Source organism: Hermetia illucens, chromosome 1 (assembly GCF_905115235.1).
Source record: "Hermetia illucens chromosome 1, iHerIll2.2.curated.20191125, whole genome shotgun sequence".
Taxonomy (NCBI): Eukaryota; Metazoa; Arthropoda; class Insecta; order Diptera; family Stratiomyidae; genus Hermetia; species Hermetia illucens.
Window position 1 is genome coordinate 195,858,520 of NC_051849.1, and position 17,989 is coordinate 195,876,508.

Sequence of the window (17,989 nt, forward strand, 5' to 3'; positions counted from 1 at the left end):
CGCCGGCTGAGCTCCTTCTCGCCTCAAGCGTGTAGTGGCATTATACAACTTGGGTGCTGTGCCTCTTAGTTGCCTCGCATCTACTTTTATGTATGCTGAACTTGGACTAAATATAAACCAATACGGATAGGCCAGTCATGCCGGGGCTCAGAATGTGGTTTCCAAATCAATCTGTATCCGATGAGAGCCGTTGGATTATGCCCACATGACAGGTACTCTCCTTCTTTTATTTTTGCCTACTGTACACATAATGTTGCTAAATTCCAAATTAATTATTTTCTAAGGTTTTTTGGTCAATAAGACCATATTGAAATTGATTCACTATTTGTCTGCTGGCCTGCCTGTGGAGCACCAGTGTTAGCATGCGTTGTTAATGCGACAGATAGATGCCACCACCGGTGCTCTAGAGTAGGACTACTTCACACGGAGTAATACTTGTAGTGTGAAGTAGGCCTTGACAACTAATCTGACATTTAAAAATAATTGAATAATTGATTAAAACGATGCCAACCACAATAGCAGAGAGCATCTACCAATCTGCAGTTATAGCCTTTTTGCAACTGAATTTAATCAGACTATTTCCGTGTTTATATATTGTAAAACTTAATTTTAAGATTATGCTAAATACAACACATTTCTCCAATAAAGAAGCATAAAATTATATGTGACAAGAAGCAGCTAAATTGGTTTGCGCGGATATTGCAATTGTGACGAATGTGCCCAGGTAGAGCGAGGCAGCGCAGCCAGGACTTGAGCGAGAGCCGACATCGATGCAGGGCCAGTTCGGGCTGGCTTTTGTGTGCGGCTCGTTGCGAAGACGGCGAAAAGGTGGCTAAACCGCGCGCCAGAAGGAGCCAGACGCAGCATTGTGAACGCGGCTTCAAATGAGTGATCCCAAGGAATTCATTTCGTGGACGTGGCCGCCACGTAGTTGAATTCTGCCGAAGACGTCCCGTATCAACGCCGACTGGAAGAGCTGAAATCATTGATCAGTCCGTTGAGCCGCCGTCAAGGATCAATCGCACGTTCAGAAGCTCTTGTGCGACCGAGTTTTCCGCAACCGAGCGAAGAGGAAGAATTTTGGTGTGCGCGTGTTTTCGTTTTTGAAGGGAACTAGCAATTTTCCTGCAAATCCGCGTTGGCAGAACACCAATCGAGAGACGGAAGCTGATCAGGGAGAGCCATGCATCCGAATTCGCATTCGAGTCCCAGCCCAGCAGTGAGAAGCTGAGTGCGCGTGCTCCGTCATTCCCGACCTGCAGCCACACAGCGGAAACCTGATATAGGTCCTCAGCTCAACGCAGTCTCCAAAGAAAAGCCGACGACAAGGTGCCGCCAGGGACACAGTAGCAGTTCCCAGCAGATAGCACCAGCCCGACAGCTCCGTCAACGAGTGCTAGGGTACCAGGATCACGGGAACATTCCCAGAAAGCATTAACCATATTTAATAATAATTATAGAATTAATAATAATTGTAGAACCGCCACAAGAGACGGCGATTCGCCGTTGGCTTTCTCGTGCTCGAGTTTTATTTTGGTCTGTGCTTCAAGCTTTCGCTCCGGAGTGCATCGGTGGTTTTTCTTTTCTCTTTCGTAGGGGCATTTGGGGGTGCGGTCTGCCGTCGTCAAATTAGGGTCTGTTCAAATTAGGTACAGCCGCGTCCTCGCCTCATCTCGCATCGTTTAACGCGGCAGCCCCATCGGACCCTCAAGTGAGCGCCTTCGTTGTGCGCGTCCCTCCTTTTTGGCGAAGGAACCCGGAGCTGTGGTTCGACTATCTGGAGGCACAATTCCAGATGTCCGGAATCACAGCCGACGCGAACAAGTTTAACCACACCATTGTAGGCCTGGATGAGGAGACCATCTGGCTATATGTCCCTCTGTCTGCCTGTTTATCTGTTACGTACACTTTCTCAGAAACGGTGATACCTGCTTACACGAAATTCAGTGAAAAGTTTTGCTGTGAACCCAAATGCATGCAGTCAGTGACTTCGTCCTCTATTAGTGTAATCCTCGTGAATGCAAAAGAGCACTGTAAAATTCTATTTTCAAAAAAAATTAATCACGTTGGAAAGCAAATAAGAGATCTCCATCACTATTTTCCGGATCAGGTTTTAATTTAGTCAGCAATTGCAAAGTGGGCGTAGGGAGGGGTTTGAACTCCAGGTAAAAAGAAAAAAATCAGTTTCGAGGAATTCCATGTCATATTTTACTACAGCAAATAGCAGCCCTTTGATGGACTATGTTATGTTGCAATTAGTTCCAAGGCTCCGTTGCTATTAACTCTACCGATTTCAAATTAACGACTGTAGTGACTTCTCAGCTTCATTGAGAGCTCAATTCGACCTTTTGGCTACCCTTTCACTTTATTGGTTTCTGTTGATTTTTTCATAATAATAATAATAATCGTTGGCGCAACAATCCATATTGGATCAGGGCCTTGTAGTGTGTTAGAGCACTTCATTCAAGACCGAAACGGTGCACTACAGTAGACTGTAGGAGACAATGTGGTCAGCATTGCGCTCGCACGAGATTATTACCCTCATTTGACTCAGGTACTCATTCACAGCTGAGTCGACTGGTATCCAATGTCAAATCACGATACAAATCCCTCTGACACCAGGGAGACTTGAACCGCGACCTTCCGTACGACAGCCTTGTGCTCTAACCACTCAGCTATCCGGACACATTGATTTTTTTATATTAACTGTAATTAATTGTCCAAATCGGGAGGGGTAGTGCAAGTTGCGGCTATCTAAAAGCACCTAATATGTTAAACGAAGCCCAAACCCATGGATGTGAATATGAAGCGGGCACTTGATATAGGCCGATATTCCTGCCTTAATGTGGGAGGCATCTAATTCGAAGCCACGCGCAGTGCCCAAACCAACAGTTGTTGACCTAACGAGGCAATTGTCTACCACGCCTTAAAAATCTTAAAGATGTCCGTCAGTTGAAAGTAGAGATGTCATATTTCAAAAAGCGCTGCGTATTACATATTGACTAAAAATTTGGCTAACAGTACGCAATCATTTGTTCAGAATGCATCAAAAGCGGTATCTCAAGGAGATATCAGTGAATATCGATCTTATCATAGTAACAAGGCCGAGCTTTTACTTCGATTCGTAACTAGGGGTGGACTGTAGATTCACCATCTGACACCTGAGACGAGAGAATAGTCGGTACTATGGAAAGGAAATTCCGATTCCGAAGCCTACATAACGACAAAATCTATGAGCGATACTATGACCATCAGGTTGTGGATAAAATCCGGCTCAAAAGGTTACAGTGGGCGGATCACTTAATCCGTATGAATGAGGATGATCCAGCCCGGAAAGTCTATAAGGGCAATATCTATGGTAGAAAAAGAAGACGAGGCAGACCCTGCCTGAGATGGAGCGATGGCGTAGGTCAGAACGCCAGACAGCTTTTAGGGATATCGAATTGGTGGACCTCGGCGCAAAAGCGGGATGTCTGAAGTTCCTTATTAAGGCAGGCCTAGACCGGATACCGGTTATTGCGCCGTTAATGATGATGATAATGGAAAGGAAAGATAGTTCCATTCGCTGACAATTCCAAATCTTCAAACATAATCAATGGGTCACATTACGAAAACTTATATCGGCCTTTAATTAATAAAATCGAAAAAAAGTGACGAACTTTGCAGAAAAGGAAGTGATGTACCAGCAAGAGAAAGCCCAAGCTTTTACTACTATTCAGTTCAGTTCAGCACATTTAGGCTGATGATTTCAAAGTACAAAGTCCTACCGCAAAGGTTGTGCCCAGATTTCTTACCGCGTTCAAGCTTGTAGCTTTAACGAAGGCTCCTATTTTGACGCATGTTCCTTACCCACTAGATTTATATCCACCGGGCATCCCCTTTCTTCTCTAGGACAAAAAAGGACTCGCAGCGGCACCAATAGGTACCAATGAGGACGAATTAAAAAGGTGCTTCAAACACAAACCAGAAAACACTGTCGAAGGAGGGGGGGGGGGGGATCCATACAGGATGTGGTATGGATCAAATGAATATATAGGCTTCTAATAAAAACTATGTGGGCTAGGAATCTAGGACATTCCAGTTACAGGAGTTTTACAATAAATGAAAACAGAGGCAATGAGGTGACTACAGCACCTGATGGAAAATGGCTAACCTGAAATCTCTCTTTTTCTGAGGTTAGTGATTTTATTTATAAATTTTTGACATAATTTTCAAGGATATTCTTCAAAAATGTTTGATATCGTTATTGATTTCAAATTGTTTTCAATTTGTACCAAATAGAAAGAAAAAGTAGAGGGGAAACAGGTAATACCAGCAAACTAATAGGTTAACAACGCTGCTGTGGCAGCGATCATTCCTGGATGGTCTTCGACGAACAGAATTTTAAAGCAACAGTAGCACTAAAAACGCCATCGGAATGCACTTTATACCATAAAGCGAGAAAAAGTTAAGTAGGCAAGGGCACATTTTGAGAAATAAAATAATTTGAGAAGTGGCGAAAATACTGCGTCTACAAATAGTTGACTTTGATAACCCTCCGTTGATTTGAATAAACTCTTCTTTTTCTCCAGCTTTTGTCCCTTTGACAAGCGGTGTCGGCTCGTCGCGATCGAATGCCCGATCTGGGTGCAATCTTGAGGCTTTTAAATCCCCATCTAGCGGATCAAGCCACTGCTTTTTCGGCCTGCCTTTTAGTCGTTTACCATCGACTTCGCTGTTCAGACCAATCTTGCAAGTGAATTTTCGTTAGCACGAATTGCGTGACCATACCATCGAAGACGCCTCTCTCACAATTTTTCCACGATCGGTGTAACCCCATAACGATCGCGGATATCCTCATTTCGGATATGATCAAAACGTGTCACGCCACTAGTCCAAAGTAACATCTTCGTCTCCATTACCGCAAGACGCCGTTCATTGTCTTTTATAGTCGGCCAACACCCAGAACCATAGAGGGCGACAGGACGGATGACATTCCGGTAAATTTTAGATCTGAATAGTTCGTTGATACATCGATCACAAAGAACACCAGTTGTGGAACGCCATTTCATCCAGGTTGCGTTAATGCGTGAAACAATTTCATAACGCAGTTCCCCATTGGCTGATAGCGTTGACCCGAGGTATTTAAATCGCTCAGTTTCGGGCAGATCACTGCCACTGACAGTGACTGTGCCTGTTTCATGGGGATCGGTAGTCAAAAATTCAGTTTTGCTTAGATTCAATCTGAGACCGTGTTGCATGAGGCGATCATTCCATTTTTGGACAAGTTGCTCGAGATCATTTTCGCTATTAGATGCTAGGAAAACATCATATGCATAAAGCAGTGTGTAAAGCGCTGGACGTTGGATGTCCCGTGTGACGGTATCCATAACAGAGCAAAGAGGAGTGGTGGGAGGGCGCTTCCTTGATGAACTCCAACGCTGGAGAATTGGGATAAGAAGCAGGAGTTTACTATTTTAAATGTTATAGATCATCTACGAATATCAATTTCTACAGAGAGGCAAACTGACTGAAAGATAGATGCCATTCAGAGATAACACGGCTTAGCAATAAGATACTGTTAGTCGTCATTAGAAACTAAAATTTATCGTGAGAAGCAAGAAAATAAATTTATTATTTTAATACCCTCAAGCATTTTTCCTATTTCCAAATAAGTGCCAATATAACTATCTCCCTAAAAAGACTAATAAAGTTTTATTTGGCTCAATTGATTCCGAAAATATTCGATTAAACCAAGAGCATTCCTGTTGTCATTCAACATTCCATCCTAGCAAAAAAATCAATCCTGTCAATCAAAACCTTCACTCAAAATCCTATAAAAAGCCGATACATTTCCTTTACAATTTCGCCAATTTTCATCCAATACCGTTAAACTAAGGATTGAGCTAATCCGCAAAACTGACCCTCGTTTCCAAGATAGGCACAAAGCCCACAACTGAATATCGAGAAAATTGACAAGGTGAGAAATTCAAACAACCGTAAATCCACAAATACGCTTAAATGACCCTTAAATTTGGTCTCATCACACACACAGATCATCGGGAATCCTCAACTGAAAAAGGGATGATCAACGTAAACTAGTACAATGCAATCCTACACGACAGATTCACTTCTCAGCTCCTGCAGTGGCGTGAATCTGTGTAGGTATGTATCACTATCCTAAAGCGAGAAAATTGGATAATTTCAATTAACGCTATATTCTGTTCTCGGATAAAGGACGAAGAGGGTCGCATCTATTGTGTCATCAAATAACATCTCAATCCACAACTGAAATGCTACTATGCACTGGGTAGATTCCCTGGTATCCTATCTGCTGTTGTCACCACCAGGTAAAATCCGAGAAAAAAGTTTATCTTCTACTGTCCCCTGGTTGAGGACACGGTAGCATGGTTACATGGAGGATTATGTCGACATAGAAGTGAGTCCTCAAAAATCTACATCCTTCTGTTCGGGATATCTCTGTCGGTGCTACGTTTACGTTTACATGATAGCATAAGCCAGGTGTAACGAACGTGTCATAATGAATATGAGGTTGAGTGACATGTACGAAAGGGGTTGCGCCTCTGGAGGATATAGTCATGGATTTTCTCAATAAATATATTTACACGATGCTATTTTGCTCGGATACATTTTTACCTGTTTTCAAAACTAATATTTTCGTTTTTTTGATCCTCTTGACGCTATTTGACAATTAGTCAGATAGAGCTTCTTCGTTGATTGATGGTTGCGCTGTTCTTGAGATTTTAAGGGTGCTAGTCATGTTTTTTCAGCGATTTCATATATGAGCAATAAATTTAGTGATTAGATTGGGGTAATTGAATCAGCTCGACGATTTTGATAATTTAGATTTACAACATTACTTTGGCCTAAAAGGTTTGATGTTGGTCTTTAAACTCCAGATGCGTTATTTGTTGCTTACTTTGCTTGCGGCAGAGTTGTATTCAGTACAGATAAGACGTTATCAATATTATCGTAATAAGTATGGATCTCATATCTTGTATCTTACAAGAGATAATTCAGATGTTTTTTATAGGATGCAAAACGATAAACGTTGCCATCAAGATACAAGATTCCTCATATCCACAATTCCTGCATTCCTTCGGCTCTTCTGATCTATTCTCTTACTTTTCTAACTAAATTGTCATCTTTTCTTCCCTCATTTCCCAATCTGCAATCCCAAAGGGACTATTTCCTAAAATAGATATCTATTGAATTGAGCATCTTTTTCTTTCGTTAAAAAAAAACAAGATAACTGAATTGAATGCGTGATCACGGACAATTCGCACAACAATAGAAAACAAATTTGCCGAAAAATCTCATCATCTTTCTGCTGAAGTGAGCGAAAAGTTAGTTGGGTTTTGGCATAAATACGACATGGTAGTCACAATGTGTGGCTTTGTCGGGTGTTCATGCCAGCATACTTGGATGAGTGTGAAGATGACAAGGTGCTAAAGTTGACGGTTTTTCAGCCTCTTGTGAGTAGGTAAAATGGGTGAAGGCTTGAGTATGTTTATGGTCCTCTTTTAAACAATTATTGTACCCAATTTATTACAAGATAAATTACTCTGGTACACTTGTCACGTTTTGTTGGTAAATTCAAAGAGTTAATCGGAATTTTTTGTTAAAAGAAGGTAAATTGTGAGAAACAGGATTCTGGACGGAGCATTGGTACCATCAAGTTTATCTACCAAAGTTGTAGTAGACTTCATTTCTCAAAAAATTATTATTATTTTTCTACTAGGTGGCCCAAAATAAATGACTTGAGGAAAGAACATCGTTTGGCATTTTTTTAATATTTGGCTAGACCTGTTGATCTTAATAAATTATATTTGAAGATGATATCATTTAAGTGGCTACCAAAATCACGATTTACCATTTGAACCCCCTTGATAGCATTTCTAGTTCTGAATTTCTTAACAGATCTTCTCCTTAAGGGCTACCAGAGTCTGGGACTTATTGACATAAACGGATGGCTTTAAAAAAATCAACGGAAAGCAGTCAGGGACGGTTAAATCTGGTGATCTTGTTGCCCAGTGAGTAGCTATAAAACGAGATTTAAAACGGCCTAGAAACGCTAACATAGCGTGCATGCAGTTACAAAGTTTGGCTGGATCTCCATATTCCCCAGTCCCAACTGTGACCAAAGGTATTGGTGAATCACGCCTGTCTGCCGCTCTCCATTCATAGAAATATTTTTGATCTGGGTTATTCTTAAAAAATAGTAGATCCATGACATCTATAGATTAGACTCCACATCATATAGTGACTCTAAGTGAATCCCTCTTCAACAAAGAAAGGGGAGCACACAAAGGCCCACAAATGAAAAATTTTTGACCACATTTCAATTTAGATGAAAATGCGGATCGTCGCTCATGATGAGCTTTGACAATAAACTAGGCTCTTCGTTATTAAAACTTAGGATGGAACAAGCATATGTCAAATGGCTTTCACGGTTAACTGGCGAAAGTTGATGAACTGTCAGCAGAGAACATCTGCAAACTTTAATTCAAAATATGCTTCAAAAATGACCTTGAAAGAATCCCAGTTGTGTCGTCTAGTTAATATTGCAGCGCGTTTTACCATGTCCTGAGCCACAGAAACGAATGTATAGAATAAGCAACCTTAGGATCTATCTCTTCAAGTAGACTAACTAACACTAGAATAATCGTGCAATGGGAGTGTCACGACCAGGAAAACGACGGCGAAATTCACACTGTGCCAAAACAAAAGATTCGCACACCAAACGACCACATATCGAAGCTTGTGAAAGACATCTATACTCAAAGTAAGTGTCAACCAGAAAATTTGTTTTCCATCTCTTCTCTACATTGACGGACCAGTTTTCAAAACAGCCCCTTCAGCGAATAAACCATGATGACTCTATGAAGTCCAAATAGTGATGGAAATTAGAATTACTTCTTTATCTTTGGCGGCGCTACATTCCGGTTCTGGGCTTCCCAAAGTGCTCGATTGAGTTACTACGTCCCAGAATTGACGAAGGTAAGCAATGCGGAACTAAACTACCATCAACAGCGTCATCAAGCAGCACTTCACATTCGTTAGTAAAATTCGATTCTATTTCAGAAAATATTCACATATTTCATGAAACATATGAAGGTCATTTTCTGCTGAAATATATGGCTCTTAAAAAATATTAAGCTGTAAAGCTAGGGTACAAAGTATGGGTCATGATACCATAGGCATGCAGATAATCGTACGTTTACTGTTTACTTATATGTGGCATATGGGGTATTGATATAGTCTCTTACTCGTATCACCATTTTTTCCCTATCTGGAGTTCCTTTGCGATTACCTAGCTTTTTTGAGGACCTGCATGAGAACACCAGGTAAACAATTTTGCGAGTTATTTTTTTTTTTTGAGAGTTGTGGGGTCCTAAGCCGGCATTAACTTGATGCCGGACCGGACCAAATGGGGAGCAACTTACTCCCACTTTTTTGTTCCACGGATCCCTCGTTTAGGGTTTACCACCCAAAATTTCAAAAATGTAAGGCGATGACGACTTTACGGTTTCTCACCAGGGCAGAGGCAGATCGTCAGACGCTGCCTAACCTTTACCCTGGGCAGACATCTGACGATTTGCCTCTGCGCTGGTAAAAAACCGTAAAGCCCTTGATCGACATATAAACGTCCAAAAATCTAACTGCAGACGAATGTTTCACCGGGATCCTTCAACGCCCTGTATTTTTATTGATTTAGGGTTTCCGTCATGATTTGTGAAAACATTCTTGGCCAGTAACATCACAATTGCAATCAAGCCAAAAATTTATTATCCCCTCTCTTTAATACGAAAATGATGGGTGATTGTCTATCACTTATGATGTAAGGGATTAGGAAATTTGTTTTGATTTTTTACAGATGCCTTTTGTCAATTCAATGTAGACTGCAAATTGGAAGTTTGATGAAAAGATATCCTCGTCAGCTATGTTGGCAGATTTCCTCAAAGCTTATAAGGCCTTTACAGCTTAATTTTGGCCACATCCAACTCTCAATCGCGCTAGAAGATTTTGGTTCTAGTCGTTCGATAAGAATATTCAAAACCAGCTTGACACAGGTCACCCAGTCACGTCGCGCAGTGAGTGCTAGTTTGGTCTATGTTAAATTTGAGGAAGGTATTTACCAGGAAATTAAGCAGGAACTTGGGGAAAATATTTAGTCCTACATACGTTACACCACCAACCTCAATTAATGGGTTATCGGACAATTCTATCTAAATGAACACCGAATACCGGCTTAAGCCGTCTAGCTCCAGCCAAGATTTTGTCTGAAATGTGGGCGGATTCACGTTCGATATAATTCACACTCTAGTTGTGTTTTGTTAATTATAAAAACGAGCGTATAACACCTACGAACCGTTTCGGTCACGCTGCTCCCACAATAGAGGTGAGATGGGATCTGCCACATATCCATGTGTGGCCACGATGCTGACAGTGATGACAGTGAATAATGAGTTTTTCAGGGAAGCCTTTTCCTTAAAAAGGTTCATTTCTCACTCAGTGGATGCGTGGATAAAGAGCCCTGAAAAAAAACATTTCAGAATACACTATGACCTAATAATATCTTTGCTCAACGCTGCACGTATTATAAATTCTACGGCTATATGTGAGCTCCGTTCTTTGGTCTTTAACAAAGCGGTACCAGAAGCCAGCCAAAACGTAAAATTTGGTCCGTATTGCCCAAAAAGTTACCAGGACGTATCATTTGAAAATGGTATGGTATCTATTGGCCAACAAAAGGGTGAAATTTATCATTGTTAGACTTTTTTATGGAGCTAGGCGAATGATTTTGTCTACGTAACCAATCCTCAACCTCTGAACCTGTTTAACTTAAAACTTGGAATTTCAAGTACCTCAGCATCAAGAGGCTCTTTTGCGCTACTGCCACCTCCATTGTTATTTACAAGCTACAAACCTTCGCCAAAACCTGTCTCTATGGTATCATTGGGACACTCTCATACGAGCTTTTCGTGGACTTCTGGATTAGTGGAAGTAGATAGGTCACGCAATAAGAAGAGACGACAACTCCATTGACAGATATTAGCTACAGTGGAAACTATAATACTATCTGGGTCGCCTTAAAAATACGTAGGACAAAACAGCCTCATCAAATTCCGATGAGAGCTGAAGACGTGTCTCATAAAGAAGTCAGTGGTAACCATATATAAATAAAGCAATGCAAACCTAATATTCGTCGAGCTGTGTGCTTGAAATAGATAAAAAAATCTTCAAAAACTGTTTTGAAAGTGTTGGGTGCTCCAGTCAGGTCTTTGGTTAGGCCTATTGTACTATCTCCCTAAAATCGCATATTTGATGGCTTCAAATCTGCAGCGTTCGGGGACTTTTATGAATTTGAAAAGGTAAAGAAAGCAGAGATGCTTCGTTGAAGGAAATCTTATCGAGGTAATTTCATCTAGGATCTGAGGAGACCACAAGGCCGTCTTATCTTGTTCCTCACATGGGCTACATATAGCCGAGGTCACCAACTCAATTTCTCTAAGTAGTTTAAGGAGTAATGTCCCGATAAAAGCCAAAATAAGGACATCAAAAATGATTCTCTAATGTTCCCGGGTTTTTTCGCAGAGATTTTCGTCTGTCGTCCGCAGTTTATTTTTAAGAATTTTCTGAGATTCTTCGTACCGATCCCATTCAAGAGGTGAACCAGACTTTAGAGGTCGTTTAAGGAATACCCTTGTCATTCTTCTTCATTTTGCAAAATCCCAATTCCACCATGGTGTTTACCCTTCTTTAGCGTGTGTATCTCTCTTCAATAGCTTCTCCCATGCTAGTTGTGATCGGCTGAGTTGTTTTTCAATCCGGCAATGGGTTTGACCGCTTTGTAATGTAACAGCCCAATGAGGTATTGCAAGCGGTTGACCAAGCATTTTTAGTGAAATAAATGATGCAAAATTTTGAGAGATTAACGTTACATGCGTGCGGACTTAAATAATGGGAGTACTCAATTGGCACGGACAAAAGAAAACGGAGAAAGATGCCACTGTCTATTTGAAGGATCCGATAATTTAATCGAGAGGCTAGTTCGTAAATGTGATCTGTCAAACTAGTAAAGAGAGAGTAGAAAAAGGTCCAGAGGCGAGGTAGGTAAATAGTGCAGTGCAATGTCAATTCTTCTTAGCTTTTCTATAGGCCGTTGTAGGTATAGATTTGCTACGGCTCTCCGAAAGTTAGAATTTCTCTTTAACTAATCTTCATCATGTCCGTTGTCTTTGACTTAAAAGTGTGTTTGGATGCATTCTGGTGTTATCAGTGCCCCGAAATAAGGGCAGAGCCCAAAGATGCATTTTGCAACGTTACTTTCAATCCCGCGCTAGGTTCGGGTTTACTTCTGGAAGGCCAAGTAAAGTTTCATGGCATGCCTAGAATTCATGACATTGCTTGGGTTATATGATCCATTCTGCTGAAAATTAACCTTGGTGAAGTGACGAGGAAATGAAGGGTGCCAAAAGTGCATCATCATCTCTATCAAGCAAATACGCTTTACATATTCAATTTCCTCCACAAGTTCAGTTTAAGTAAGTATGTAAGCGCTTGATACCTACGCTAATGAACACCGAGAGATCTCTTGAGGTCTTTTACAACCATAGTTTCTTTTGAATCTTCAACTTCATATTGAAGTGGAGAAGGAGGTTTGGATGGTTATCCTAGTAAAATAGATAATGCGTTGAATTTTAATGACCGTTTCTAATTATTCCGCTACTCCTTCTCTCACCTCCTACCCTATGCATTTGATGTTATGATATTTGGACTCTCTGAATAGACGTTTGTCCTGTCGCTCTCTATGGTTTTGAGTATTGGCCGACTATAAAAGACAATGAACGATGTCTTGCGCTAATAGAGACGAAGATGTTACGTTGAACTTGTGGCGTCACACGTTTTGATCACATCCGAAATGAGGATATCCGCGATCGTTATGGGGTAGCACCGATCGTGGAAAAGTAGCGAGAGAGGCGTCTTCGATGGTATGGCCATGCAATTCGTGCTAAAGAGAATTCACTTGCCAAGATTGGTCTGAACATCGAAATCAATGGTAAACGACCAAAAGGCAGGCCTAAACAACGGTGGCTTGATACGCTGGATGGTGATTTAAAAGCCTCGAGATTGCACCCAGATCAGAGAGAGAGAGTCAAATGGCGAAACCGATCACGACGAGCCGACCCCTCTTCTGAACGGGAAAAAGACTAAAGAAAAGGAAAAGGAAGTAGCTTGATCATCATTTCTCTTCTAAATGAAATAGGCCATTACAATGTTAGAAAGAGTATCACCCCTCTATTCCTTGAATATTGGTTAGATTGTACGTAATTTGTACGGTAGTACTTCATCCGTTGAGTTTGCTCATAAATAAACTAACATTATTCCGAAATGACAGTTAAAAGACACAACCAATGAATTCAACTACACATTAGATGAGCGAATAGAAACATATTAAAACTTACCTCCCAAGCAAAATCCTTATCAGCAGGTTCACTAGTACACTTCACTGAAAACGGACCATATCGCGTCTCACTGTGAATTGGTACTTTTGCAAAGACACCATTCTCTCGAATATCAATTTCACTAGGTTCCCTAAGTCGGGATATTTCAGGCACAACATGCTCTAATGTATTGCGATCATTCATTTTATATGAATCTAAATAATGTGGACTAAGTGGTATCACTTGAAGACTACTTGGTATGTCCAGGGCTGATGAGAATGGAGGTCGGACTCGAGGTGGTTCGTACTCGTCTCCGCTGCTGCCTGCAAAAGACAAGACAAGAAAATTGTATTAGAAAGAGAGTTTTGAATTGAATCATCTTTACTTTCTCATCGTTTTGATAATGAGTAAAATTTACATCATAAATGAGTGGAAACTGTAACCAACGAACTGGACATCGGAATCTATTCAGGGAAGTATGTAAGTAGGAAGTAAAGGGATTGGAAACCAGCAGATAGATATCAATAATAGAAAGGGTCAGTGGGAAAGTGATTGCATAATGGTGTGGTCAACGGTCATCCTTCGGATAACAAAACATAACTAAGGAGAATCCTCCTAAGATCCTTGAGTATTCATGATTTATCAAAAGTGAATATATCAGATTTCTATTGTTTTTGATTTGGTCAATCTTTTGATGGGATCCGGTCGTTATTTTACATTTGCATCAGAATTAAATTGTCCTATGATCAGTTTTACAAAACCAATGAACTGGTATTAAAAAAGGATCTCCGTTAAAAATTCTCAAAAGAACCTCGTGTCGCAATGCCTGCATAAAACCCAACGATAATCTTATATTATAAAATAAATATTTGTTACTTTTGCATAACAATACCCTCAAGATGACCCTTACAACAATAATATCCTTCGACCTACCACAGCCTCCATACAAGCGCCTATTTTTGACTTCATGACGCCGGCAAAACCTTCATACCATAAAAACGAATGGTATCTTTTCACAACCTAATAAATTCACACGTTATCTTTATTCCACCTGTACGGAAGAAGAATTCCGCGAGGCTGGCCAAAATATGACGGAGAAAAAAACAGATTTTCAAGAGGATTTCAAGAGGATGCCGCCTCTTTTATGATGCGGTCGAAGGGCGCTATCTTTTCAAAATCTACACTATCATTTCTCTTCCGAGTGGAAACAAGTGTCAATAAACATTTTGAATATTGTTTCTCTTATCTTGCGGATGTTACAGGATGTAATATTGTTTTTTGAAGCAACCGAAATTTGGATTGGGATACTTGAAAGGGAAGAAAGGAACTTGGGCCAACTAATATATAATATTTAGTTATTTTCTATAATAAGGGTCGTAAATTTTTTGCTTTGCAATAGGCAAAAGTAAAAACTATAAATGATAAAAAATCTGAGCTATCTGAGTGAAGTCCACTTGTCTAGAAAAAATCAATGAATTTAGCAAACAAGTCGGGAAACCGGAAGCTAGACGCTTCAGGTATGAAAGGTTTTTGTGTAGCACGTAATATATGCGACCGCTTTGACCTAGTATAACTTTGTTAGTAATAGTGCGATTTTCACAAAATTTGGCAGCATCATGCTTTATAATGTAGCCTACATTGCAGAAAATTTCGTGATTCTAGGGTGAACTTAATGGGGGCTTTCCTGTCAAATTATAGTAATGTCCTATTATTAAATTTATTCGAACAGATATCGGATGCAGGTATTTTGGAGCCTAGGTGATCATATAGTGGCAGCACCCCCTTTCTTTCAGATTTTTCAGTAGGGTAGTTCCTAAGAATAGGTTCGTTAAAAAAATTGTCACTTTCAACCTCCGCACAAATGTCAAAACGAAAACCGACTTGGAAAAGTGCTAAACAAGACCTTTAATTTGAAACCCCACACCAGCATCACACCTTTCTACCAAAGTTGGTGTCAATCGCTACAACCGTCTCCGAGAAAAATGCGTGTGACGGACAGACAGACAGACTGACAGTAAACCGATTTTAATAAGGTTTTGTGTTTAGACAAAACCTTCAAAATGAGATATCTGTGCAATAAAAGGAAGAAGATTCTTTCTTCTCAATTGTTTCAGTCTGTTATCAACTGGGAACAGGTAGAGGTTTCACTTAATTGTAAAAGAACAGAAAACTCTGGTGGGACCTGTTGAGATCCACCCCTTACCAGTTTTCAATGAAAGTAGTTTATAAGCCATGCCATATTTGAAAATTAACACAAAGGGAGCAATAAATGCTCGGCTGCCAGTTATGATTACACTACTGTCACGCCGTAGAGGTGTAAACTCCGTTTGAAGAGTTGCCTGGATTGCTCTGGACGAAATTTCTAAATTAAATTGACTATTTTTGCGAGTAAAAACCAAATAACACTCGATAATACACAAGACAAGGCAACTTGTCTTGCTCGTCTATATCTAAAAAACCAAGTATTCAAAATGTTACAAAAATTGAACCAACGGGATCTATAACCCTGATCGAACCAATTAACGCTAACGGTGGCCCCTAGAGAACCTAAAGGGCGTGCCTCAGCCAATTTACCAGGATTATAAAGTATGTATATCACCAGAGGGAGTTTTTAGGTGTAAAAAAAGGGTTGAGCCAATTGTATGAGTAAAGAATAAAAGAATAAAATTACTTCAATGCAAGTCCAAATTGGTAATTCTCCCAGTTTTATCTAGCGTATTATAAAATGTTCATTAATGAAAATGTTTTGAGCTTCTCTAGCGCCCTTAGAAACAACTCATCCCTATGAGAGCTGGGACGCATTGCTGATTGATTCAGCATATTAGGAATTTATTTCTTCAGCGTCGATAAAATCCTGCCCAATTGGGAAATTTTCAACAATGCTAACCGGGAAGCAAAAAAAGTGATCGATATTACCCGAACAATCCATTACAAAGATATTTGCGATAATCTGGACACTCGGGACGGCGAAAGAATCAAACAAATAAAAACGGAGAAACCAACAGGAACTGATAACACCCTAGCTGAATTCTGGTTAGCGAGGACCAGCATCCCAGCATTGTGGCACCACCTGACTAGCAAAGTTGTTCTGAACAAGGAAAACGACGAAAAAGCCGCCCAAAGTGTCTATGGTTTGATAAGCTAGATGGTGATTTAAGAGCCTCTCTACTCCATTCTGATAAGGAAAATGACCGAAGAGAATGATGCCACCGATCAAGGGAGTCGCCCCGCTTCTGAAAGCGAAATGGCTGAAAGAAAAGGAGCAGATTTTGGCTATTTAAGGGCAAAGACTATTTCCCACATTAATTTCAACTGATGGAGCTACAACCTATGCCACATATAGATTGCAGGTTTTCAATAAAAAAAGCCATACTTGAAATTCGGATTCTCAGTAAACGTCAAAATTTTCATAACCCCATAACATCCCGTGTTCCAGGAATATATGAAGGTGATTATCTGAAAGGTCTGAAGACCTAAAGATTGGCCAGCCACGCTTGAGTGATGTATTTATTGGCTCAAGACTGAAGAGGATGCTAACAAAACATAAGTGACCTGGAATTACCCGCCGATTACTTTTATCACGACTTCCCAATTCTGTCCACTGCACCTTAAGAACAATATCCCATAGGGCAATGTGAGCCATTGAAGACACGATATTGGTATTCAACATAATAAAGCATATTCAATATATAGTGCTCGGCAAATTACATGAGAACTGGTGAAGAATGGTTGGTGGACAAATATGTTCATCCCCAACAGAAATATAATTCTTCTTTCTAAGGTTTCCTGGTATAAGGAGGGACTACTCAAAGTCGACCAATAAAATAATAATAATTAATAATGCAGCTCTTGACTCTTGAATTATGCAAAACCCTGGCAACAAAGCATCAATTTCTAATACAGCATTTGTGAACACAGCTAATCAGAAAAGCATGACGCCTTCCAATATAATTTCAGGATTCAATCAAAGTCAAAGATACATCCATTTGATCCCCATATTTTTACCAAAGCAGACTTCTTACTAACTTATGTGACTGATTGCCCGCTTACTGGCACCGTGGATGATCAACCACCCAAGATACAAGTTTATACTTTGGCAAGTGAACTGCCCAATGGTTCTTTTCCACAAGTAGAAGAAGGAGCAGCTTTAAATCATGTAGAAATCAGTACCCTTGATCCAGGAGCTGGCCTAAGTCAATCTTTCCTCTCTTCTGCAGAGTTTCGTGGTTATCCAAAAGCAGGAGAATGAAAAACTGGAGAAGGAATAAAGGCAATATTGATAGTTACGAGAACTCCAGAAATGAAAGCCATTGCAGAAAAGAAGAACCCGTCTGAATTTCCCAAGAAAAAGGGAGCCAAAGAAGAAAAAATCTTCAAAAACAAGGGACGCTCATTCGTCAAAGGATGACGATGAAGACGTTCCATATGTAGACACGAACGGCGATATGGACATGGATGAAGATTTGTTTGCTCATGAGCCTGATCACTTTGCAGAATTATTTCGTCTTTCTCATAGTTGAATTCAAAACTAGAAGTCAATC

General features: G+C 40.3%; 1 protein-coding gene across 6 annotated transcripts in view; it reads right to left on the reverse strand.

The window, feature by feature from the left end:
- Positions 1 to 17,989, reverse strand: part of LOC119646135 (transcription factor hamlet) — a 182,529-nt gene that overhangs the window by 59,158 nt on the left and 105,382 nt on the right. For 5 of the 6 annotated variants that reach the window (XM_038046487.1, XM_038046491.1, XM_038046490.1 and 2 more), the window contains one exon: positions 13,470 to 13,771. The exons of the other annotated variant lie outside the window; for it this stretch is intronic. In XM_038046487.1, the coding sequence (XP_037902415.1) occupies positions 13,470 to 13,771 (302 nt within the window). The remainder of the gene's footprint in view (positions 1 to 13,469; positions 13,772 to 17,989) is intronic. 6 annotated transcript variants of the gene reach the window in all.